This window comes from Notechis scutatus, chromosome 16 (genome assembly GCF_049901735.1).
Source record: "Notechis scutatus isolate UNSWTSFEM ecotype Mainland chromosome 16, rNotScu1.2, whole genome shotgun sequence".
Classification (NCBI taxonomy): domain Eukaryota; kingdom Metazoa; phylum Chordata; class Lepidosauria; order Squamata; family Elapidae; genus Notechis; species Notechis scutatus.
The window spans coordinates 503,938-530,114 of record NC_142024.1 but is presented as its reverse complement, the minus strand read 5'-3'; the positions used below and the strand labels follow the sequence as shown (position 1 = coordinate 530,114).

At 48.1% G+C, this 26,177-nt stretch overlaps 1 protein-coding gene across 11 annotated transcripts in view; it reads right to left on the bottom strand.

Annotated features, from left to right (window-relative positions):
- Window positions 1-26,177, bottom strand: part of NPHP4 (nephrocystin 4) — a 106,619-nt gene that overhangs the window by 48,158 nt on the left and 32,284 nt on the right. For 4 of the 11 annotated variants that reach the window (XM_087944514.1, XM_087944515.1, XM_087944516.1 and 1 more), the window contains exon 32: window positions 24,693-25,179. The exons of 5 other annotated variants lie outside the window; for them this stretch is intronic. In XM_087944514.1, the coding sequence (XP_087800640.1) occupies window positions 24,982-25,179 (198 nt within the window). In that variant the 3' untranslated portion in view covers window positions 24,693-24,981. Of the gene's footprint in view, window positions 1-1,093; window positions 1,174-24,692; window positions 25,180-26,177 lie in introns of those variants that run through there. 2 more of the 11 variants (XM_087944523.1, XM_087944521.1) reach the window with 2 other exon arrangements.

Here is a 26,177-nt window from a genome sequence, read left to right as displayed (position 1 = left end):
CGGATTCTTCCAAATCCGGTTTAACAGCTGGATTTGCACCCCAAACGTGGTGATTATTTTTGGCTTCAGTGTGTCATGAAGGCAGCTGCAGCATCTCCCCAACTATAGTTAATCCTCGACTTACAATGCTTCTGTTTAGCGACCGTTCAAAGTTACAAGGACCCTGAAAAAAAGGACTATTTTCACACTCCCTGCCATCGTGTGACGAAAGTTCAGGCGCTTGCTCGCACCTTGGTTCGTATTTATGACGGTTGCAGTGTCGTGCGATTCCCCCTTTGCAACCTTTAAAGTCAAGGGAGAAGCCAGACTCACGTAACAACCACACGCCGCAGTGAATCACTTAGTAACCGTGGCAAGAAAGGTCGTTAAAAACGGGACAAAACTCACTTCACCACTGTCCTGCTCAGCGACATACATTTTGGGCTCCATTTTGGTCGTACCGTTGATATGTTACCTATAATTCCGGCAGAACAACACTGAAAGGGACTAAAATGGCTTTTTAAAAATGCAGAATTATTCTACTCCAAGAGGAAAAATGCCAGTTCGGTCTTCTGGACCCCATTGAGGCCTTGGGATGGGGATGATGGTGTATTGACCGCAATTTCTGGAACCCCAAAAGGACAGCTCCAAGGAACTAAAAGGAAGTTCATTAACCAAAGAGTTCTTTTCTGCAGAGATTTCAAAGGTTGGTGAAAAGCAAAGCAATAAGAAATTAAATATTTAGAGGGAAAAAATCCATTTTAGACCAGCCTCTGCATATTGCAGCAAGAATTCACCATTCCCTTAGGAGAAAGGTTGGCGTATTTCTCCCCCCCCCCATTTTCTCCCATGTATAGATAGTCCTCGTCTTACGATCACAACGTTGCTAAGCAAGGCAGCGGTGAAGTGAGCTTCACACCCATTCTACGATGGCTCTTACCTCCGCCGTTAAGCAAACCACTGCCCTTGTTCAGTTAGCCACAGTTGTTAAGTGGATTTCGAGGATTTTGCTCGTCGGAAGAGTTGGCCGAAGATTCTCTGAGACCATCATAAATACGAGTCAGTTGACCGGCACCTGAATTTTGATCACGTTTGGTTCACAGGGATGTTGCAAAAAGGGTGCAAAACGGTCATGGTTAGGACTCGTGTTCATGTCGATTTGCCAGACCACGCAATCCCCTTCGGAATCATCGTCTGACAAGAAAGTCAAAGAAGGTCCACTTAACGACTGCGAGACCAAGCGATTCCCTTAATGAAGCGGGCAACAAAGGTTGTAAAATGGAACAAAAAACTCGCTCCGTTAACTGTCCTGCTTAGCAGCAGCCACGTCAGACTACACTGTGGTCATAAATGGAAGACTCCCTGGAAAATGGAGAGTCTGCGAAATTCATTTCCCCCCCCCCCCTCCGAATCGTGAGCCTTTCCTCTGAGGGAGCGGGAAGGAGCCTCGTTCCCGGGGGCTGGGTGTGAAAGCCAGGGTTGACCTGGAATCCCGGGGAGCAGATCCTGGAGAAAAGGGATCCCTTCTGGATTCCCGTGGAGAGCCTCCGGCCACCTGCGGCTCTGGTGCCAAGCGGTGATTAATGGGCTGCTTTTAGACTTTTTAATCTCCGGCTAATTTTCCCTGTCGCTTTTTCTTTGGGGTTTTGACCTCGGTTAGAGGCTGGAAACCTCAGCCAGAAAAGGAAGGCTGAATACGGCCAAGCTATTCACAAGTGGTCCTTGACTTATGATGCTCCGTTTAGTGACCGTTTGAAGTTGCAGCGGCCCTGCAAAAAGGAGCATTATTCACGCTTGTGATCCTTGCAGCATTTCTGCCATCACAGGATCAAAATTCGGATGCTTGGCAAATAACTCGAACTTATGACCGTCCCTGGGTCCCAGCGGTTTCCCCTTTGTGACCCCCTGACAAGGAAAATCGAGGAGGGGAGGGGAGCTGGTTTCACTCCACGACCATGTTCCTGCTGCAAGGATTTCCTTAACGACGGTCGCCAGAAACGGGGCAAAACCCACTTAACAAGGCGTCTCCCTCAACCACAGAAATGTGGAGCTCCGTGGCGGTTGTAAGTCGAGAATCCCCTGCAGAAAAGGAAGGACCTTTCGTGCTTTGGGAGCCCCGGGGAAGGAGAAGGACCGGACTCAGTCGGACCTGGAGAAAAGTTTCGGAAAACGAAGACTGAATCACAGGCAGAAGTGAAGAAGGAGGTGGTCTGAGTTTGGGGGTGTTTAATTCAGAAGACCAGGTTGCAGACGGCTGGCAGGGGAGCCGTTCCCGTCGCATCAAATGAGGTCGGATCGCAGGGCCCTCCAACCTGGAAACTGCTTCCAGGCATTCCATTATACACAGAATAAATACATTTCTCTTCTGAAGCCCCCGCCGTCTCTTTCAGCGTTAGTTGCTCTTAGCGCCGAAAAAGGAGAGCGGCTTACGGCCACCATTGAGCTGAGCCTTTCCGTTACTGAGCGAGATGGTTCTTAGGCGAGCTCTGTCCCATTTTACGACCTCCCTTGCCCCCGTCGCTAAGTGAATCGCTGTGGTTCTTCAGTTAGTCACCCGGTCGTTAAGTGAATCCGGCTTCCCTGTTGACTTTGCTCATCCAAAGGTTGCAAAAGGGGGGGAGAAATCACGTGATCTCAGGGAAGGCTGCAACCATCCTAAGTCCATGCCAGTTGCCAAGCCTTTGAATTTTGATCACGTGACCTGAGGGGGAATGCTGCAACGGTCGTGAGTGTGAAGCACGGCCACCGGTCCCTTTTTCCAGCGCCATCGTAATGTCTCTCTCTCTCTCTGCTTCTTCGGCCATATTTTTTGAGATCTTGGCTTCCAGCCGATTTGCAAATGGTTTCGGAAGGAGAAGCAGACAAAAGGGCCGTCATTTGCAAATTTCTTTCCATTTCAGGAAATGAACAATAGGCTGCAAAGACGACAACGCTAATGAGTCATTGTTTGCAAATGATTCCGGCCCAGGCGAGGAACTATTGTCTGTTTCTGCAGGCATCTGAAGACCTTCATTGTCTTCGCAGCAGCTGGGGAAGCTCGGACACACTTCCGATGCTGAGCAGAAGGGCTGGAAAACACACACACACACACACAGGCACACCTGGCCAACTTCCAAAACACGTTGTCCTTGTCCCATGAAGGTTTCTTCAGGGCTCCTTTTGAACCTGGCCAAGTCCAGCTGGGATTCCGAAACTCCTTTTTAGTGAAACTTTTGAGGTTCTTCAGAAGTTTCTTCAAAGAAGGGGACCTTCCACGTTCAGGTTTGAAGGTCAAAGGATGGACATTGGATCAAATCTGGTGTCTTCAGGGCTCCTTCTGAACCTGGCCAAGTCCAGCTGGGATTCAGAAGTTCATTTTGAGGTTCTCCAGAAGTTTCTTCAAAGAAGGAGCAACTTCCGTGTTCCATGTCCGAATAAATATGAGTCAGTTGCCAAGCATCTAAATTTGGATCACGTGACCTTGAAGAGTCTGGAATGGTCATAAGTGTGAAAAATGGTTCTGTCACTTTTTTCAGTGCCTTTCTAATTTCGGTCACTAAACGAACAGTTGTAAGTTGAGGAATACCTGTGCTGTTTGTTCCAACCTCTTTGCTTTTTTGGGGGGAAAATAAAATTCGGGTTGCAGATGTGGGGTTCTCCCCGCCTCCCCAAAAGACCACAATTGAAACGAGAAACCTGGCTGAACGACAATAGAAATAAATATAAATTCTGATTTCCACAGCATTAATCTTGCTGCTTTCCCTGTGCAATAGAACTACGATTAATCTTGATTAAATCTGGCAAGCCATCATGAGGAATAAAAGCTCCATCCAGAAACGAGCGTCTCGTGCCAAAATCCCGAATTTTGCCAGGATAAAGTACAAGTTGTTCTGGGCTTACAACTGTTCGCTTAGCGTCCATCTGAAATTAGAACGGCAACGGAAAAAAGGGACTTTTTAAAAATGTGAGCCGGTCCTCACACTTATGACCGTTGCAGCATCTCCCTGGTACCTTGATTGAAATCCAGGCACTTGGCAACAGGAATATGCAGCTAGATCTCAACTTACGACCACGGCTGAACCCAAAATTTCTGTTGCTAAGCGGAAATTTCTGTTGCTAAGCTGTTATCTTGAGTTTGGCCCCATTTTGTGACTTTTAAGTAAGCAGTGAATTTCAGGTGGTAGCTGAATTTCAGGGCTTCGTTGCCCTGCCAACTTTTAATTCTGCATTTAAAGTTAAATTTATTTATTTTTCTGTCCCCTGCCTGTGCTGCTGATCAAATGATTAATAAGGCAAATATCTCAGACCTGGTTTTTTCTCCCATATCTTCTTATACCCCACTCTCCCCTTGAAAGGAATCAGACTAATGAATATAAGTGGATAAGAGAAAGGAAGGAAGGAAGGAAGGATAGATGGAGAGAAAGAAGAATGGATGGGAGGGAGGGAGGAAGGGAGGGAGAGGGAGGGATTCTCTCCTTTTTGATCTGAGGCGTGGGCACCACTTAGCTCGTCCAGACCTGTTTCCATCCAATTGCAAGTAAATTGCAGAAGGGCTTCAAAATTCCCCTATAAATGCTTTTTTTTCTGATGACAAGGAAGGACGGGGGGGAGGGGGAAGGGGGGATTTAAAACACTGGAGGACAAAAAAACCGGCAGGCAGCGTTTATGCAAAACGGCCTCAACCCCTCACGGCTTCAGGCGGAGAACTTTAATTGTCCACTTGCCACTTAAATGAGCAGCGCTTTCAAGCTACTTGGGGGGATTTAACGGGGTGATATAAATTCCATTATCTCCCGGGGGGCCTTCGCTGGGCCGTGATCCCTGACCGGGTGGGATCTCCCTCCGGTGGATGTAATGCTCTCCAGGCTCCACAGAGCCCCGGTTCAAAGGGGGTTCCTTAAGGGCTCCGTTTTGCCTGGCACAGAAACGGGCAAAGGGCAGAAGGACCAAAGATTTGGGGACTTTAGGATATTTAGAAAGGTCCACGTTGGGAGGGAAACAGGCAGTTTGGCTCACTGTGGGGGGGCGGTCCTGGGTGCTTTCTTTGCAGTCGTCTCAGGACCCAACTGGGAAGTGTTATCAGAGCCAGAAAGGAGGGAGATTTGGAGAGAGAAGAAAGAGGAGGAGGAGGAGGACTATAGAGTCCTTGGTGGGTTCTTCTTGCAGATGTCTCATGACCCAACTAGGTAACCTCATCAGTGCTGGAAGGGAATGGGTTCTGGGGGGAGCAGGAGGAGGAGGAGGAGGAGGGAGGGAGGAGACTGGGACGTCCTTGGGGTTCTCGAAGTTTGGTGGTTTTCTTGCAGGTGTTTCATGACAAGGGGAGAGCCAGAGTCACTTAACAACTGTGTTACTAACTTAACAACTGCAGTGATCCACTTAGCAACGGTGGCAAGAAAGGCCGTAAAATGGGGCAACACTTACTCAACAATGGCCTTGCTTTGCAACAGAAATATTGGGCTCAATTTGTGGCCGTAAGTCAAGGACACCCCCACCCCCGGTATTTTGAACAAATTCCCCCAAGTTCTTCTGGGTCTCTATCGTTCCTTTAATCCGAGCCTCCTTTTTCAAGCCTCCTTAAAAAGGAAACGGCAGATTTGGGGGATATAAATGCAGAGTTTTGAGGAGAGGAAACTTGAGCGGAGTGGATCGGTCTCATTTCCCACTTTCGAATCGAAGGATTAGACGCCCACAAGAAAAATACTAATTTAAGGGAAGAGGGAGAAAGCAAAGTACATTTTCTTCACACTGCTACGAGTCGGGAGGCAGAGGGTTTTTTTATCTCAGCTGGAGAAACCGAGCGACAAAAATGCATCCTTGGAGAAATCGAAACCTCCAGTTAAAAGAAAGCACTCCAAATTTGCACTGATTGTGATTATTTGCAGTACGGCGCTCCAAAACGTCTACTTAGAGGGCAGTCCTCAAATTACAACCGTCCGTTAATATTAAAATATTAAAACTTGTAAGGAGAGCAAAGCACACACACACACACACACACACAACCCCCCCCCCCAAATAATATCCTGCTGGTTTCTATGACAACAGCGTTGGCAGAACTAAAGCTGCAAAAGGCGTCCCTGAACAAATTGCTGGTTTATTCCGAGGCTTCCCGGCGGGCCTCAGAAAAACTGGCTGAGATCCTGGCTTTTCAGAAGTTTCCTTCCTTGAGGGTTGGTGGAGAGTCCCAGAAATGGTCCCTCTCTTGCAGATCAGAAGGGCAAGAGGAGAAAGCCTGGGAACCGGAAAGAGGATCAAGCTTTGGAAAGGATCTGTGGTCCAATCGCAGGGTTGAAAGGGACCTCGGAGGTCTTCTAGTCCAACCCCCTTGGCTCACGCAGGAGACCCTATTCCATTCCAGACCAAGGACTGCCCAGTTTCTTCTTGAAAACCTCCAGTGTTGCAACACCCACAACTTCAGGAGGGAAGCCGTCCCCCACGGATTCATTGATCTGGGGTTATAGAATAAGAAGGGACCTCCGAGGTCATCTAGCCCAACCCCCAAATGCCCGTCCAGTCTCTTCTTGAAGGCCTCTAGTGATGGATTTCCCACAACTTTGTTCCGCTGATTAACTGTCCTCCCAGTCAGGAAATTCCTCCTTAATTCCAGGAGCTGCTTCTCTCCTTGGTGGAGTTTCCCTCCGTTGCTTCCTGTCCTGCCCTCGGGGGGCTTTGGAGAATAGCTTGGCCCCCTCTTCTCTGGGGCAGCCCCTGCTGATCATACCCTCCTCTTCAATCCCATCGTCTCTTCGCCCCTTTCTCTCTCTTGCTCTCCAAAACTCTTCCAAAGATCCTCTTAAATACTTCCCAGCCTTCCTCAATCACAGGCCAGGCAGAAAGATGTTGCGGAGCAGATCCAGAGAAGAAGACAGCATAAAAATAAAACTAAAAAACTAAACCAAACCAAACCAGGACTTCTAAACCCATGATCCAGCCCAGAGTGTCAGCCTCTCAACCCTCAAGCTCCTTATTTATTCATTTATTATTATTATTATTATTTTAAATCAGGGTGGTTAGGTATATTTCTTCCTCTGGCAACGGCTTCTGTGAGATTCGAGGCACTCGGCTCCGGTTGCCAAGCCCAGAGGCTAAAGTCCTGCCCGATACATCTCAGATCATGGTTACCTCTCGCATAGCTAATCCAGGCTTATTAAATATGTAGCCCTGGGCGATCGCACAAGGTTTGCAAGAGCGACGGCGCCAGCCAAGGTTTCATCGTAGCCTGGCAATTCTTCACGCCAAATCTATTTTGCAGGCCTGAGAAGAGCCGTGAACTTATTATGCATTTATGACAATACTGTACCAGGAGAGAGAGAGAGAGATAGATAGAGAGGGAGAGAGAAGGGGGGAGGCAGGAAAAAAAACCAGGAACCATTTTTAATTTACCTTTAAAAGAAATTCCAGAGGTGCAAAGTAGCTTTTCTTCCCTCCCCCCCCCCACTTCCCCTGCAAAGGGCTTGTATGTCGGTTGATTAAGAATCAAAGAATATAAAAATCAAGCTGCATGCTCGCCCTGGGGCAGCCTTTTCTGAGTGCGTTGGCAAGGATGCTTTCAGCGAGGGGGGGAAAAAGGGATTGAATTTCCAGCAAATTTCCCTGTCAACAATATGGAAGCGATTCATTACTGGCTTTTTCCGACAACGAGCTCTTGATTTCCCAGGCTGAGGCGACAAGGCCACGGGGATCCCCGGCTGAGATCGAATGCAGATCTGTTTTGCAGGATCAGCCGAGCTCCAATACAAGATGGGGGGTAAACGCCACCCCCCAAAACAGCCTGAGTGAGTTGATCTCTCCAGGTGGCAGCCTTTGATCTATGGCCTTTGACAGACATGCAGGTCAAAGGAAGAAGGAAAAAAAAAAACCCCCAGTCCAAATATTAAGATGGAATCAACCGAATGGAGGAAGTTTGAGTTTGGGGGAATTTCTGGGGTATTTAGTCACTGATGATTTGAAAAACACACCGGAATCTGTAATAACTTCTAGTTTGGTGTGAAATATTACAAGGAAGCAAAGAAGGAAGTGAATGGGAGAAGGAGGAGGGGAGGGAGAGAGGAAGGAAGAGAAAGAAGGAGCAGCAGGAGAATGAAGGAAGGAGAGGAGGGAGTGAAGGAAGGAAGGAGAGTCAAAAATGGATGGATGGATGAGAGACAGATGGATGAATGGAAGAAAGCAAGGAATACTTCCTTCCATCCCTCCCTCCTTTCCCTTTTCTCCTTCCTTCCTTCCTCCCTCCCTCCCTCCCTCCTTTCCTCCCTCCCTCTTTTCTCTCCCTCTCCAGATTTGGCTGGAGGAAAAACCATCCCACAGTTGCTAGGCAACCATAAAAGGGAGATCCTTGGCTAGCATCAGCCTTGATTCGTGGTTTAAGGTCACCCCGGTCGTGTTTGATCCACTCGTCTGCTGAAATCCAACTCAGCAGAGTTTCAAAGGGGCCTTTTCACAACCAGACATTTAAGAATCTCTCCTTCTCCCTTTTTCCTCCTTCCCAGCCTTCCATTCTTGCAATACATGTTTCTTTTCTTTTTTTTTAAAGAAATACAAGTCTAGAGAGACCCCGTTGCAATCTATGCAATGTATGTATATATTATATTATATATATTAAAAAAAGCCCATTGTGTTTTGAAAAATACAATTTCTGCCCCACGGAAAGCAGCAAAGGTACAAAATAAATGGTTTTTTTCCCTGGCAACTTTCTTCCCCGCAAATATCTCTGGAATATGTAAACTGCATTTCTCCCCCAACTCAGTAGAGGCCAGACATGATATTTTAGAGAAGTGAGGAGAGAGGGGCAGATTCTCAGGCGACCCATAACCCACCTGAACCCTCAGTTCTTCTGCAGATTTTCAGTGACGTATTAAAAATTTAAGAGGCGTGCAGCAAAAGTTCAGAAAGAGCTGTGAAAAAGGAGGAATTTACACATATTTACCCAAAGCCTCCTTTGGAAAACAGGGACAGCAATAGGCAACATTTTAGGAAGTGAAATAGAAGCTTTTTTCCCCTTTTAAAAAAAATATTAGGTTCAGGCATGCACACACACACACACAAACCTTATACAGGTAGTCCTGGACTGACAACAGTTCATTTAGTGACTGTTCAAAGATACGACGGCATGGTCACGTGAAGAAAAATTCAGGCACTTGGCAACAGACTCGTATTTACGACGGTTGTGATGTCCCTGGGGTCACATGGTCCCCTTTTGCGGCCTTCTGACAGAGCAAACTCAGAATGGGGGGCTCCAGATTCACTTAGCAACCGTGTGATTAACTTAATGACTGCGGCAAGAAAGGTTGTAAAACAGGGCCAAACCTGTTTAAGAACCATCTCACTTAGCAGTGGAAATGTGGAGCTCGTAAGCCAATGATAATCTGTCTTGGGCAGAGGGTTGGGCTAGAAGACCTCCAGGGTCCCTTCCAGCTCCAGGAGTCTCTAGGATCAAAAGCCTTAAACCTCTGGCTGCCTTTATCGAAAAACATCGGCTGGCATCCAATTGTCTCTCGATTCAAACCTTGCCATCCTCTCGCTTCGGGGAAGGCAGCGCCTGGACCAGTTAAGCCATTCCCGCTGGCTCCCCTGTTGGGTTAATGCCTGCTTCTCGGCCCCTCGCTGCAAGAGGAGAACGGACAGAGGACAAATGACAGAGCCAAGACCCAAAATGATATGATACGGTGAGGATACGGCAGCGTTTCCCCCACTCGGCAAAAGAACAAGACTCTACGGGGAGCTGTCCAGCCTCTGGTGCTGAAAACATCAGAAGATATGGATAGACAGGCGGTCCTTGGCTTACGGCCACAATATTTCTGTTGCTAAGCGAAACATTTGTTAAGGGAACTTAAGGACCATTTGTTAGGACCTTTCTTGCCACCATGGTGAAGTGAATTGCCGCGGTTAAGTTAGGAACAGAGTTGCTGAGTGAACTTGCCATCTCCTGGTGATTGGCCCAAAGTTACCTAGATGGCTTTCACATTTAGGGCAAGACTAGAACTCACTGTCTCCTGGTGATTTTGTTGTATTTTGCCAAGGATTCCCTACCTCTTTATTGACCCTTATTTTGTCTCAATATCATCTTTATTTCTGACAAAGGAGCGAAAGAGGGAAACAAGATTTTCTCAAACATGTCCTTTTAGGAAATATATCTATATATCTATATCTAAAGCTATATCTATAATGTATCTATCTATCTATCCATCCATCCACCCATCCACCCATCCATCTATCTCCATATCTCTATCTATCTATCTATCTATCTATCTCTATCTCTCTATCTATCTATCTATCTATCTATCTCTGTCTGTCTGTCTATCTATCTATCTATCTATCTATCTATCTATCTATCTATCATCTATCTATCTCTATCCTTTATCTCCGTCTCCCTCACTTCATCCGTCCATCCATCATCTATCTATCTCTATTTGTCTGTCTATCCATCCTTTCGCTCTGTCTGTCTCTCCTTCACTCCATCCATCAATCTTCTCTCCCTCTCAACTATATCTATCTATCTATCTATCTATCTATCTATCTATCTATCTATCTATCTATCTATCTATCTATCTATCTATCTACTCTCTCATCTATCTATCTATCTATCTATCTATCTATCTATCTACTCTCTCATCTATCTATCCTTTATCTCTGTGTCTCTCCACCCATCTATCCATCCATCCATCCATCCATCCATCTATCCATCCATCTTTTATTTCTCTCTGTGTGTGTCTCTACCTATCATCCATCCATCCATCTATCTATTACCTATCTATATCTATCTGTCCTCTCTCTCTCTCTCTCATATATCTATGTATCCATCCATCCATCTTTCGTGACTCTTTGGCCCCGGAGGCTACGTGGAAAGACAAAGCCGTAGTTATAATCCCTCGGCGTTTGAGGGCGAACCCTCTAAATACCAAGGAAGCTAAACGCATTAACCTTATCTTGATCTAAATCGTAATTACACCAAAGCCTGGCTTCGGAGTAAACGACTACATTAATAACAATTTCCTTCTGATAATTACTATCATTTCCAAGATCTCTGAGCTATTTGCTAATTTAGCCCCCCGCCTGGAGATGCCGCCTCCGATGGAGTGACTCGCTCGGCACCCAAAGCTCTCTAATTGGCTGCAAAAATTATGATTGCAGCTACTCCTTGACTTACAACCATTCGCTTAGTGACCAAAGTTGCAACGGCACTGAAAAAAAGTGGCTTAGAGCCTATTTTCACACTTATGACAGTTGCAGATATCATGTAATTGAAATTCAGCCGCTTGGCACAATGGACTCGTATTTACGACGGTCGCAGTGTCCTGGGGTCACGTGATCCCCCTTTTGCGACCATTTGACCAGCAAAGTCAAGGGGGAAGCCGGATTCGCTTAATGATCTCGTGACTCACTTAACAACTTAACAACAATTCGCTTAACCACAGTGGCAAGAAAGGTCATACAATTTGAGGCTACACTGTGGTCCTAATTCAAGGACTTAGCGAAGGGATGGCCGAGGGAGATGCCTCCTTTGGCAGACGTGGCAAAACCAACTTTTCATTTAAGGGGGGGGGGAAAGGGGGCATTTAGTTCTGCTTCTCCTTCAGAACTGTGCCTGGACTTTTTTCTGCTCAACCTTGAAAAAAAAAAACATCCCTTAACTTTGATTTTCAAATTGGAGAAGGAGAAGGGTTTCGTTGTCATAGAAATGGGCTTGAAATGTTCAGGAGGATTAAAGCAACAAGCTGTAATATATATATATTTTTTTCCTACCGCACTGAAAAAAAAGGCCGAAGATGCTACTTTTTCTTGTTCTTTCTCTTGGTGGCTTTTCTTCCTATTGGCTTTGTAACTGTTTCTTGGGGAGGGGTGGAGCTGATGACCTCTAGGGTCCATGGGGAGAACCCGATGTTCATTTTCCAACATTCAAAGCAGACAAGAGATGCAAAAGTCTCCACCCCAAGGAGGGGGGGGGAGGAGGAGGGGGAGGGGGGGAAGGGAAAGAGAAGGAGGAGGAGGAAGAAGAAGAAAGGAAGAGGAAGGGGAGGAGGAGGAGGAAGAGGGGGAGTGGTGGCGATGGAGGACTAAAAGGGGAAGGAGAAGGAGTGATGGCAGAGGAATGAAGAAGGAGGGGAAGAGTGATGGAGGAGGCGGAGAGGAGGAGGAGAAGAAATGGGAGAAGGGGCGGTGGTGGAGGAGTGAAGGAGGAGAAGAAAGAGGAGGAGGAGAGGTGGAGGAGAAGATCTCCCCCACTCCAAGGGCATCTACTCCTCGTCCACTCGTTTCACAGGCCTGATCCTTTGCAAGCATCCAACCAGCCAGGGAACCCCTCCCTCAAGCCAACATCAGCCCCTTCCATCCCTCCTTCTTTCTCTCCCAACGTCCAATCTTCTCCACCAACCAAACCCAGCTCTCCTCCCCCCACACACCCTCTCCCCCACCCTCTTTTGTTTCTCAGCCAGGTCTACGGAGAAGAGGACCGATTTCCCCTCCTCTTCCTCGCCCTTGTAACTCCTGCGCTGATCCCCTTGCTTCTAACCCCTCCTCCTCCTCCTCCTCCTTGTAACATTCCCCAGCCTTCTCCGCCACGGTTCAGACTTTCCTTCTGCCCAACTCACTCATTAGATTTGCGCGGCTGACTTTTGTGTCCAGGAAGCCAAAAAAACCCCAAAAACCTCAACACAAATGAATCGCGGTGGGAGAGATTTGCAGCCCAAAAGACAAATTACTCCAAAAACCAAGGCTCCTTCAACCTGCCCCTAAGCTTCAGCAAACAACTTTAACTGCAATCGCAAGCTAGGTTATGTCAAAAGAAAGAGGCTTGCTCGTTTTTTCAAACTGGGGGGACTTAATTTGCTGAGTGGGAGACACTTTTATTTTAAATATAATTTTGTTTCCGAGAATGGAGACACAGGTGGCAGGAGGAAATAGTTTTGATCTGATTTGGAGAGTTTTAAAAGGAGAAATATTAAACATTCCCCAAATCAGGAACAATCTCACTGCCCAAAACGCCAAATTTTGCTCTGTCGCTCTGATTTTTTAAGACTTGGGGATTATCCCCCCCCACCCCCAGCAACAGGGCTGGGGTAAAAAAACAGCCCAAACAGCCAATTCTGGGGAATTCAACCAGAGACGCATCATTGGAAACGTTAGCCGATTCCTGGGAAACAGCCCAAAGGAAGGTCCAAGGGGAAATTCCCCGTTTCTTGCAAGAAGGATAACATTTCTTCGCTTCCGCGAGTGTCGAAGGGGAGGATCGCTTGGGGAAAATCACTTCAGGACTCGAGAAGCAAAATTGCTCGGGGTGGAGCAAGTCAGAGACCTGGCCTCCTTCTCCTTGAACCCGTGGGGCTTCAGGTGAGGTGAGGTGAGCGGCCACGCCCATCCCAGCCACCATTTTGTGAGCCTGCCCTCCACGAGGGTCCCCCATGGAAATGAAGGGGAAATTGGTGGGGAAAGTGTTGAACCATCACAAAATACAGGTGATCCTCCACGATTCACTTATAGTGACCATTCGAAGTTATGGCAGCACTGAAAAAAAAGTGACTTACGGCCACTTCTCATACTTACTTACAACAGCCCCATAATCACGGGATCAAAATGCAGACACTCGGCAACCGATTCATAGTTACGACCGTGGCAGCGTCCCTGAGGTCACAAGACAAACCCCTGCCCCCTTTGGGGACCTTTTAATGAGCAGCATCAATGGGGGAAGCCGGATTCACTCAATGACTTAACACCTGCAGGGATTCACTTAACAACCATGGCAGGGAAAGGCCGTAACTGGGGGGCAAAAAGCTCCCTTCGCACACGGCAGAGATTTGGAGGTCGGTTGCGGCTGTGAAGTCCAGGAAGAGCTGCGATTTTTTGCCTCCGTTTCTCTGACCCTCCTAGAAGTGCAGGCCGATCGTTGTAGCCGCTTCCAGCAACTTCTACACACACAACACACACACAACGCACAGCACACCCCATTAAAGAACCGATGTTCCTTTAAGGAGCTTTGTGCTGTTGCTGGGCTGTTTTATCTGCCTCCAGACCCCACCGGGTAATTTACAGACAGCAGCAGAAATTTTATTTGACCAGAAAACCCACTTCCCTGCTGAGCCTCTCTTGCCCCCCCCCACCACCAGTGGCGGCCGCCTCCCCAAGCCTTGATGGTTTGGATTAAAGGTATAATATGAGCCAGAGAAATAAAACACTAATTAAAATTCTATGGGTGTGAGCAAATTGCCTACAAATTAGATTGCTGGAGAAGGAACTCAAGGCGCCCCTCCCCTCCCCTCCCCTCCCCTCCCTCCGGGCGGGTTGCTTCCCCGTTTCACGCCCCCCACCCCCCACCCCCGTTTGAGCAAGGAAGGAGACCAGGCGCCCTGAATGTGACCTTCTCCAGGAGGAAGCTGACAAGTTGGTTTTAGAAGAACGGCGGGGCTGGGGAGCTGCGTTTGGGGCCGAAGAGCGCAGGGAAACAAAGCGGGAAGGGACCCTGGAGGTCTTCTAGCCTGACCCCCTCTTTTCGAGAGGAGACTGGGCAGCCCTTTGGCCTTAGTGGTGCAGGGCCTCCTGCTCGAGCGGTGGGGTTGAAGGAGAAGACCTCCAAAGTCCTGGGTCAGCCCTACGAGATACCGAGAGAGGCTACGGGACAGGCAGACAGACTGACGGAGGGTGGGATGCATGGAACAGCCAGAGGTCGTGGGTGCTTTGTCACAGCCATTTGACCAGAATGGCATAGGGTCTCCTGCTTGAGCAGGGGGTTGGACTAGAAGACCTCCAAGGTCCCTTCCAGCCCCAAGACCCTGTGATTCTAGGTCCTCTCCTGGCACCAGGGAGGGAGATTCCCCCCCCTCCCCAGGAGTCCCTCCTGCCGCCCAGCACAGCCCCTCTAACCAACCCTTGCGGGAGATGCTCCCCGAGGGAAAAGTCCCCTTGGCGGCAAAGTGGAAGGAAGGCAGCTCACCTCACCCAGCCCGGCCTCCCGTCTCCATAGCAACGGCGGAGCCCACAAATAAACAAACAAACAAATAAGCAAACAAACAAATAAACGGGAGGCTTTAATTTTGCACGGCTTCCCTGGGTACAGACCTGGGAGCCATCAAGAGAAGATTGCATCCATTACCTCCCAGCAGGGCCACCCTCCCCGCCACGAGAAGCGAAGCCACCAGAGAAGCTGGCAAAGCGCCGCTTGCAATGGACCGAGGCAGGGAGGGGAGAGGGAGGGGGGCAGAAGAGGAAAAGAGGGAGGGGATGCAAAATAACACCCTGGTACCCGGGTCCTGAAGGGATGCAAACCGGCGGGAGGGGAGGGGATCGTTTACAGCAAGGAAGCATCGTGGTCCGTTGAGGTCCACGTTGAGCCCAAGAGAGTTGGGGTTGCGTTGAGGGCTCTTCCTCTGAGGCCCCCTTTGCTCAGTGGGGGGAGGAGCCTTAGTCTTGGGGGGAGGAAGGGAGACTTTGGGGGGGGGGGAAAGTAGGAAGCCTCCCTGGAGGCTGAAACCAAGCCCGTTTTGCAAACTGGGGTCCTTGTCACAAAGGAGGTTTTCCAATTTTCCTGCTTTTCCAAACCCAGCAGGTTAGAAAAGTCCCGAGAAGATTAGGAAGAAAACGGTAAACCCATGGAAAACCAATATTTGGGGACGTTGATATTTGCAGGAGGGCTGATATTAAAAATCTAAACATGTTTTTTTATAGATGTATTTCTCGTTTCAATTATTTCCAGGTGGACAAAATTCAACCTTGACATCCAATTTTTTTCATTTGGAAGAAACGCGTTTATGACTTTCGGCGTGAAAAGCGTTTTGCAAATTTACAGGACCTTCGTGGCACTTTTGCAAATCTTTGCAACCACCTTTCAGAGGGGTCCCTAAAATGCATAGGAAATTGGGGGGGGGGGGGCATGCTGAGAAGGAGAAGGCATAATTTAGGAGCCCAATGTGCGCTAAGGAGCAAAGATTCATACGGGTATTGGCAGTGGCATTGCAGAAGGACCTTTGTATAGCAACACAAGCATTTAATTTTCACTGCGAAGGCTTTTGCCGTTTTTAAATGCTGCCCAGGGACCGATGTGATTCAGCAGGCGTCGAATGGTGACACTCCAGAAATACCCAAAATGGCCCTCATTGGAATTGCTGGGAAATATGGATTTTGCTGACAAAATATCACAGGGTAGGGTTGAACGAGATGGTCCTCCGGGAAGACTAGGGCAGGTCAGATGAAGGGGGATGGACCAAGAAGAGGAAAACCGGAACGTTTAGGACAGGGGGATGATGAACAACAAGGAATGCGAGTTATTTCAAGGAAAGGTTCGAGGAAGAACTTTAAAAAAAAACCTGGAAGATGTTCCATATCTCATTGAAAAAGAAGGTTTAGCCCCCAAATAGGATTTCTGTTTCTCACCAGATCCAAACAGAGTTACTGCTGGTGGCCAACCATGAGAAGGAGGGAATGGGAAAGAGGGAGAAGGAGAGGGAAAGCAGGAAGGAGGAGAAAAGGAGGAAGAAGAAGATGTACGAGAAGGAGAGGAAGGAAGGGAAGAGGAAGAAGAGGAGGAGGAGGAAGAAGAAGAAAAGAAACAAGAAGGAGGATTAATTTCTGGACTGAGCTTCCTGGAAATCCCCCAATGATCCTTTATTCCCCCTTCCCCTAATTCGGAATAACCCCCCTCCATTCTAAGCCTGGATCTAGGCCAACTTCCTGGGCCAAAACAAGGGCTGGCCAGGTGCAACTGGGAAGCTCAGGAGCCAGAGGCTGGGGGTGAATGGCTGGGGGGGCACTCTGCTATCTCTCTGGAGCAGCTGCTCTGACAGCCTCTGGGTTGGGGAGATAAAAGGCCAGACTGGGATGCAACCCTGGGGTTGGAAGGAAGGAGAGATCAGGAACGAAGGAAGGAAGGAAGAGAGAAAGACGGAAAGGAAAGGAAAGGAAAGGAAAGGAAGAGAGAAAGACAGGAAGGAAGGAAGGAAGGAAGGAAGGAAGGAAGGAAGGAAGGAAGGAAGGAAGGAAGGAAGGAAGGAAGGATCGATCGAGGAGGGAGGGAGGGAAGGATCAGAAAAGAGGGCAGGTGGGAGGGAGGAAGTAATGAAAGATAGTGAAAGAAGGAAGGAAAGAACAGAAAGAAGAGGAAAGAAAAGAGGGAGGGAGGATCAGAAAGAAGAAGTCACTTCTTTCACATTGTAACTTCAGTCGCTAAATGAACCGTCGTAAGTCAACAAACACATACACACACACACATACACACTCGCCCCTCCCCACTTTTGCCAGGAGACAGATTTGAATGCATCAAGTTTTGAAAATTGAATCTATGAAGGCAAAATCCCTGCACGTTTTTCCTCCCTCCATTGGGGGGGGGGAGGATTTTGTTTTTAAACCAACCGGCGCCTGCTTGCCCTCCATTCAGGCATGAGGAAGATTTTGGCTCAGCCATCAAGGCTTGTGAGGGGGAGGGAGGCTTTTTATGGAAATTTCCGGAGAATTCAGGCGCGGCCCAATGTTCTTTGCCAGGTTAGCGAGCGCAGCTTTGCAACGGAGCATGAGATGGGCTTTGCATGCATTTGCATGACAAGCAGGCTCGGCGCTAAATGTGCCGGTCCTCCTCGGGAAAACAACGGTGGCCTTTGGAGCCCCCCCTGATTCCGCCCTGATGCCATTTTTTATTTTAGTGATTTAAAAGAATGACTTGTGCGAGAGAGAGAGAGAGAGAGAGAGAGAGAGAGAGAGAGAGAAACCGCAGAGCTTCTCTGGAGGAGGCCTTTGAAAAGAGACCCATACAGACGGCCATCGGTCCGGAATTGCTCCTGCTGGAGCAGGGGGTGGGTGGGGAAGGGTTGGACTCGATGACCTCCAGGGTCCCTTCCGACGCGGTTATTCTGTATTCTCCTTCGCCCTGATCCTCCAGACGCGTTCTTCTCTTATTGAATGGAGAAGGAGGAAAAAAGGGTAACTGGGTCAGAGAAGAGGCCTATGGAAGACTTCTATTGGCCTTGGAAGACTTCAGGTCATCTCTAGTTGAGTTCCTTGTAAACAAAGCGGAGCTTTGGTTGACCCAAATGCTGGTTTAAAACAGGTCTTGGCTGAATCCTTCTCTTCTTTTCTCTCTTTCTTTCTCTTCTACGTTCCCTTCTCTCCTGCCACTTCTTCTCTTATCCTTTCTTTTCTTCCTACTTCATCTGCTTCTCCTCCTTTCCCCTCTACCACTTCTCTCCTTTCCTTCCTTCCTTCCTTCCTTCCCTTGCCTCCCCTTCTACTACTCCAACCCCTTTTCCTTCTCTGTTCCTTCCTCCTTCCTTTCTTCATTATTTCTTCTCCTCTTCCTTCCTTCCTCCCTCTCCCAATTCTTCTCTTTGCTTAACCTACCCTTCCTTCCTTTTTTCTCATCCTTCCCCTCCCCTTTCTTTCCTTCCTTCCTTCTTTTTGTCCTTCCTTTCCTTCCTCTCTTCCTTCCTCTCTCTCCTACCAATTGTTTTTTCCTTCCTTCCTTGTATTCCTCCACTTATTTTCTCCAACTTCCCAACACAACCCACTGCTTCTACCTGCCATAATATCCCCAAAACACCAAAAAAAAAAAACCGCAAAAAAAACCCCACACAGGCGGAAAACAAACAAACCCCATCGCAACTTTACCCCCCTTTGCACAAAACAAAGTCAAACCCTTCCCCTCCCACTTGGCGGTTCGACTCAGATCAATTTCAGACAATTTCTTCCCTCCCGGCTCATGTTGGTTTAATCTAAATGCCCAGGCAGAGACCACGGCAAATATTTTTAGAAGAAAAAAACCCGAAGATAAATAACTTTTAAATTAAGGCCTAGTTAGCATCATTACATATTTATAAGCCGTGCGGGTGAAGACGACTTGAAGGGTTTTTTGCAAACAGACGTTTAATTGCTCTGGATTAACCCCATCAGTAGTCGGGCTTTATCTTCACGAGGGTCAGGGCCAAATCCAGCTTATATTTTCTTTTTCAAGACGTTGGGCAGCCAATAACAGCCGTTTTATTAAATTTATAGCAACTCTGGGTGAGTAACCACAAGCCGGGTCCCTCTCGTCCTGTTGACTGGGCCAAGCTATTACGTTAAGCCATGATATGATGGTTTGGTTATTTTGCGAGCAAAAAACACTGCAAGGAATTCGATTTTGTGTCTCCTCCATTTAATTTTGCCTCCCCCCCCCTTCCCTCTAAAACTAATGTTCCCCAACCTTTTTAAGAGTTTGGACTTCAACTCCCAGAATTCCCCAGCCAGCATGGGGGGTTTGTAATGGCGGACGTTGAGGACTATCCAGATTGGAATTAAAACTCTCCTCTCAACGTCTGCAAAAGGAAAATGAGCTGCTGGTAATTAAGCACCAACCCTGCCCGTTTGCATTTCAAATCCTGCCTCCGTGAAATTTGCATTTTAAAGAAAGACACACAGAAGATTGCGGGTTTAAAAAAAGTTTCTGGAAGTTTCTGCAGCCGTTAGCATTAAGGCTTATGTAATTTTAGGGGAAGGTGGATAATAGAGCCCTGCAAATCCTAGAAGAGAGACTCTGACTCAGGATGGATGGAATGGATGGATGGATGGATGGATGGATAGATAGATAGATAGATAGATAGATAGATAGATAGATAGATAGATAGATAGATAGATAGATAGATAGATAGATAGGGAGGGAGGGAGAGAGGGAGATAAATAAGATAGATGATAGATAGGGAGGGAGGGGGATAGATAAGATAGATAGGTAGGTAGAGATAGAGATAGATAGCATGGATGGACAGATATGTATGTACACACACACACACAGAGAGACTCTCCCAGGCAGAACACTGCTCTGCTAATGTGGACTAAAGTCAATAAACCTTTTTTTTTCCTTCTCCCCCCCCCCCCCCGCAGCACAATTCGCCCGTCCCTAGGGGGCTGCCAAGGCGAGTCGAAAGCAATTCCGTCCCAAAGTAACAGCAAATGAAGGTGAGGGATTAAAAGGCGGATCTTGCTGAGAACAAATTTTTGGAGCTGTGAATCTTAAGCGAATCGGTGGGCGGTTGGAGGCTAATGGCAACAAAATCTGATTAGGGTTTGTTCTCCAGACCAGGAGAGGGGAAAACAGAATTGCAGGCATCGCATCCGGTTGATGAAGCAGACGAGGGGCCTTTTCGACGTTTTTGAGAAATAAAGACACGCCATTCCTTCCCAGTGTGAGCATGAAATGTTGAATTATGGTAATGTTACTATTGTTGTGTTGGTGGTGGTTAACGTTTTTAAAAGGGATAGACAAACCAATTTTCTGGCAGGCCTCATTTCTTGCAAGCTTGAAGTGTGCAAACTACAAAAAAGGTTACAAAAACATAAAAAAGTGGTTGAGACTTTGGAAAAAGTGCAGCTAAGATGATTAAAGGCCTGGAGACAAGAACGGTTGCAGTTTTGGGGTTTGGCTGAGTCTAAAGAAAAGAAGAATTGGGGGTGACATGATAGCAGTATTCCAGTGTTTGAGGGGCTGCCCCAAAGAAGAAGGAGTCAAGCTATTCTCCAAAGCACCTGAAGCAAAGACAAGAAGAAACAGATTGAAACCAATCCAGGAGAGGAGCAACCTGGAGTTAAAGGAGAATTTTTCTGACGGTGAAAACTATTAAACAGTGGAACAACAGCTTCTCTTCAGAAGTTGTAGATGCTCCGTCACTGGAGGTTTTCAAGAAGAGTCTGGATAGCCCTTTGCCTGCGCAGGGGGTTGGACTAGAGGACCTCAAGGATTTTATTCCGGTCCTCTGGTTTTTAAGGCCAGTGGATGTTCTATTTTGCCCACTTTTTAAAGATGTACTAAACCCACGTACAGAAATGAACTGGCTTTGATTTGGGGAGTTTTATTTTCTCGGAGAGAGGAAGGTCAACAGCTCAAGGCTCGGCCTGCGCCTGCGTTTGAAGAATGGAGAAGAAAAGATTTCCCAGAAGGACACACACACAAAAAAATAATCACAAAAGGCCGTCCATTTTTATGCACGTTCTCTCTCTCTCTCTCTCCAAATGAAAAAGGAAGGAAACTTGACAGTTGAAAAGATAAAATCCTTAAAGAGAAGAAGCTGCTGCTTTGGGGTTCGGCTGAATTCTCAGAAGAAACGAAGCAGGGAAGGATAGAGAAGCAGAAGGGTGACCTTTTCGAAAAATCACCGATAGAGTTGGGTTTTGTTTTGGTTTTTTTAAGAAAAAAATTGTTTTAAAAATAGGGGTTTTTGTATGTTGCAAAGCACTGGAAAAAAAAGACTTTTAATCAGCTTCTCTTGGAGAACCCGCAATGGATCCACTACGGCTTCTGTCACTCCTGCCCACCAATGGGAGATTTGGGGAGACACGCTCCAGAAACAGTACGCGATCGAACTTCCCGCTGTCTTCGGATGATAGTCCTCGACTTACAACCGTCCGTTCAAAGTCACAACGGCACCCAAAAAAGCGGGACGGCGGTTGAGTGAGCTTTGCCCTGTTTTATGACCATTTCTTGCCACAGTTGTTAAGCGGACCCCTGTAGTTGTTTAGTCACACGGTTGTTCAGTGAATCCGTCTTCCTCCATTGAGGTCGCCAAAGGGGATCACGTGACCCCAAGAACACTCCAACCATCATTAAGTCCACGCCAGCTGCCAAGCGTTCTCATCACATGACCTCAAGATGCTGCAACGGTCGTAGGTGTGAGGACTGCTTGCACATCACCTTTTTCCCCCCAGCCCCATCGAAGCTTCAAATGGTCCTTAAGCAAACGGTTGGAAGTGGAGGACCGATGGAGGTCTCGGTTGTGCGACTGCTCTACACACAGGCAGGCACGCAGCTTTGTTTTCCTATGGCGGTGAGATTTCCCGGCGGAGTTCTGTTGCTGTAATGCCAGAGGATCCGGGTTTAATGTCCCACCAGCCCAGCCTAAAGCCACTCAATGCAAAAAGACTGGATTCTCAGACCCAACAGATGCTTTTGGCCAAGGAGTTCCATCTGGCGGACAAACTGAATTTTCACTGCTGGAGAAAAGCCGGAAAAAATCACTCAAACAGTGCCCAGGTCTGGATGAAGAAACATAAAATCAATGGCGTTGAGACAACCGGTGCTCACTGAAGTCTTCTTCTTTTTTCCGCCCATGACGCCGTTGGAAACTGAGAAAAAGCAGTTTTCAGCTCTTGGGAAGAGAAAAAACCATCCAGGTAAATAGAAGATAGGATCCTAGGGCTGGAAGGGAGCGGGGAGGTCTTCTAGTCCAACCTGCTTGGCTCAAGGCAGGATTTATCCGCACCGTGGGCAAATGGCTCTCCCATACAACCTCATCCACCTGACTCTCTTGATACAGAATACAGAAGAACAGAGGGAGGGAAGGGTGGAGGGAAGGGATGGATAGAACAGCTTCCCTCCAGAGGTCGTGTGGGCTCCATCACTGGAGGTCTTCAAGAAGAGGCTGGACAGCCATTTTGTCCAGGAATGTTACAGGATCTCCTGCTTGAGAAGGGGGCTGGACTAGACGACCTCTGAGGTCCCTTCCAACTCCGTTATTCTGGGTTCTATCCTATACCTACATCTCTCCAAGAGCTGGCCTCGGTCTCCCTCCTGGCCGAGCTTCACTTGGCGTCCGTCAAGATAATGAGTCGTGAGCCGAGTCTGTTTCAGGCTGCGCTGAGGAGTCTCCTCGAAGTAACCAATCTCATTAGCCGGCAGCCGCTGCTCGGCCTCCTCTAAGTGAGCCTGTCATCATTCACTTTGGCACCGAGTCTAAATATTCATCTTAACTAATAAAGATCCTGCTTGACGACATGTCATTAGGCAGCTGGCAGGCCGCCAAGAGTGCGCAAGCGCCCCCCCCCCTTGGTTTAATTAGGGGGTTTCTCTCGTGCAGACGTGGCGGTGCTGACACTGGTGACAGGGGGGGGACACACACACCTCCCAGGTTTTCTCAGAATTAGGAGGAAGAAGAAGGAAAGGAGGGAGGGAGGAAGGGAAGAAAATAGAGGACAGAGGAAGATGGAGGGAGGGAGGGAAGGAAAGAAAATGGAGGAGGAAGAAAGATGGAGGGAGGAAGGGAGGGAGGGAAGGAAGGAAGGAAGAATTTCATCCACTTCAAGACATCTCATCTATGAGAGGAGGACTTTGGCCCTATTCCCAGTTCCCGTTGTTCAAAGCATTTGCTAACATGGCACGCCGAGATTGATCGCATCTCCACATCTCTCAAAACCAAAGACATTAAGAGGAACATACTCCACTCCGGCAGTCCATAAGACCCCTTTTAACCAGGTTGGAGAAGCTCAACCTGTGAGAATCTCCCAGAATTCCCTGGTGCACAGGCATCCCTTTTGCTGCATACCCTCAGTGTGTGTGTGTGTGTGTGTGTGTGCCTGCTTACTCTCTTGGGATCCCTTTCCCTGCAATCTCTCCCCTCTAGGGAGCGGGAGGAAAAAATACAATGAAAGTGGGCCTGGCTGGCTGGTGAATTCTGGGATCTGGGAATCCACACCTGGACAAGGGTTGAGGAGCCCAGAATAACCCAGGAGGCGGCCTTGTTAAATTCTCCCGTAATCTCGGCCCCTTTGTGCAACCGAAAGGAAAGAGAACAACCTTGGGAAGAATTTGTCAACTTTGTTATGGCTTCGAGCAGCTGATGATCTATTTGCATTTGTCGGCAAAGCTGCCAGCCGTTCGTTCGTTCGTTTGCAGCAGCAGCAGCCGGGCCTTTAAATACCAGGCGGCCTCCCAGGAGGGTCGAGATTAATATCAGCGCGTCCTTGTGGAAGTCACCGAAAACAAGTAACTGCTGTAAAAGTTAATGAGTAATTTAAACCAGCCTGCCCGGATGACAGGAAAATCCATCCGTCAGTTAAAAGGCCGGGTGGTTGCACAGCACAAGGCGGAGGCTGAGACAGGAGGCCGCCTGGGGGGGCTGCAACTGATCTGCACCCTTTTGGGGGGGGGCGAAGCAACAAAAGAGGTGGGATTTGGGGTCCTGGGGGAGGTTCAGGGCCCAGGATTAGACATTTTCCGTTCTTCCATTCCTTCCTTCCCTCCTTCCCCTTTCTCCTCCCATCTTTTCTTCCACTCCTTCCTTTCTTCCTTCCCCTTTCTGCTCCTTCTCCTTCTTTCCTTTCTTACTTCCCATATCTCCTACTTCTCCTCTTCCCTTCCCTCTTCTCCCTTCCCCTCCACTTTTTTCTTCCTTCCTTCCTTCCTTCTCCTTTTCTCTTCTTCCTTCCCCTACCGTTTCTTTTTCCTTCCTTCCCCTTCCTCTTGTCTCCTTCCTACTTCTCCACCCTTCCTTTTTCTCCTCTGCTCTCCTCTCCTGCCCTCTTCTCTCTATTCTGTATTTTATTCTGCATTCCTCTTCTCTCTTCTCTCCATCCTCCAATTATGCCAATCAAACTTCTCCTTGTTGTCGGTCCTTTAAAGGGCCTCATCGTCACACTCACCATCTCCTTCCTCCCTCCTTCCCTTCGTAATAACCCTCCACGTTTAATATCTCACATTATCACAACCCTGAATGCAGAAAGGTGCTTTGGTGAGGCACTTCGCCCCCCTCCCACCTTGCAATAAAAAGCTAAGTTTTATTGTTGTGGTCTTTTTCCCCCTGCCTTTTATAGACCTTGAATGAAAGAGAGCAGGTAATAAATCTCTCCCCGAAGCACAGGTGAGTAAAAGGAAGGAAACCAACAAACACCCTGTTCAGGAGGTAGCACGGAACTTGTAAAGAGGTCACAAAATAAATCAGATTTACTGTCACAGGTGAGTTTGGGGCGAGAAAGGATATTCTTTTAATGCAGGGCTTATTGAGGACTTCAACTCCCAGAATTCCCCACTTGGCATCTCCCTCAGCCCAGTCAAACTCACAGGGTTGGAGTGAAAGCAGGAAAACTCCTATTTATGATGGTCTCGGGGTCCCAGGATCCCCTTTTGCAACCTTCCGACAAGGTTCACTTAATGACCGTGTGACCGTTAACAAGCGCAGCGATTCGCTTAACAACGGTGGCCAGAAAGGTCTTAAAATGGGGCGAGGTTCACTTAACAACTACCTCGCTTAGCAAGCTGGGAAAGCAACCCGCCTGGCATTACCAAGAGAGGCAAGACGGGCACTCGATAAATTAGAAATAAAAAAATTTTTGCTGATCCATAAATGGATCCAAAGGACGGAGAGATACGCCTTCCGTAGCCAGGAATGGATCTGAGCCACCTCCGAGACACACACACACACACACACACACACACACACACACTCTATCCTGGAGATGGGAGCCGAGATGAGATTTTAATTCTTTCATTACCGGGATCCAATTTTCCTCCTGATGAGAGCGAAATGGAGAGACCGTGAGGAGTATGCTGGGCGCGCTCCCTCCCCCCGCCCCCACCGACTCCAGCATCCGACGGGCGGCGTCATTATTAGGGACAGCTTCATTAAGGAGAAAGGCTGCCATAAAACTGGGGGGGGGGGAGGGAAGGAGAGGGGTTGCACCATGCAAGGAATTGCTGGTGTGTGTGTGTGTGTGTGTGTGTTGGGGGGGGGGGCAGATCGCTTCCTTTTCTAATTCTATCCTGGGATGGACGGACGGATGCAGGCGTGAGATGGACAGAGGAGACTATGATGGGAGACAGACAGACGGATGGATGGACAGATGGAGTCATGGCAGGATTGGATGGAGGGATAACAAAGGAGATGGGTAGATAAGACATGATGGAGAGAAAAACAGATAGATATGGTGGGTGGGTGGATGGACAGACGCAGACATGACATGGTACATGCATGCAGACATGATGAATGCCCAACGAGACACAGGATAAAGCACGTGCGTACATGATGGAGACAGGGAGGATGATGGATAGACGGAGGGAAAGATGGAGGCGGGTAAGGGACGATACTTCCGCCCATGACAGAGACAGACAGACATGATGGATGGATACCGAAATAAGACGGATCTACGATGGATACAGAGAAACAGACAGATGATGGATGGATGGTTGCATACATGAGAGGGAAGGAAAGAGAAGGAGAGAATAACCTGGTTTCCCTATGTGCATACATGTGTATATTTATTTTATTTATTCCCTTCTCCCTCCCTCCCTAACCTCTTTCCTCCCTTCCATCTCTCTTCCCTTTCCTTCCATCCTTCCCACCCCCCCCTCCCTTCTTTCCCCAATGCTCCCTAAAAGTGAAAAGTGACACATTTCCAGCACGGGAACCCAACCCCTCCTTCCAAATCAAGAAGCCTGATCCTGGTTAGCTGTGACAGGCCTCCCTTCTGCTCCCCCTTTAAACCTGGATATTCCTGGCCAGCCACCCGAG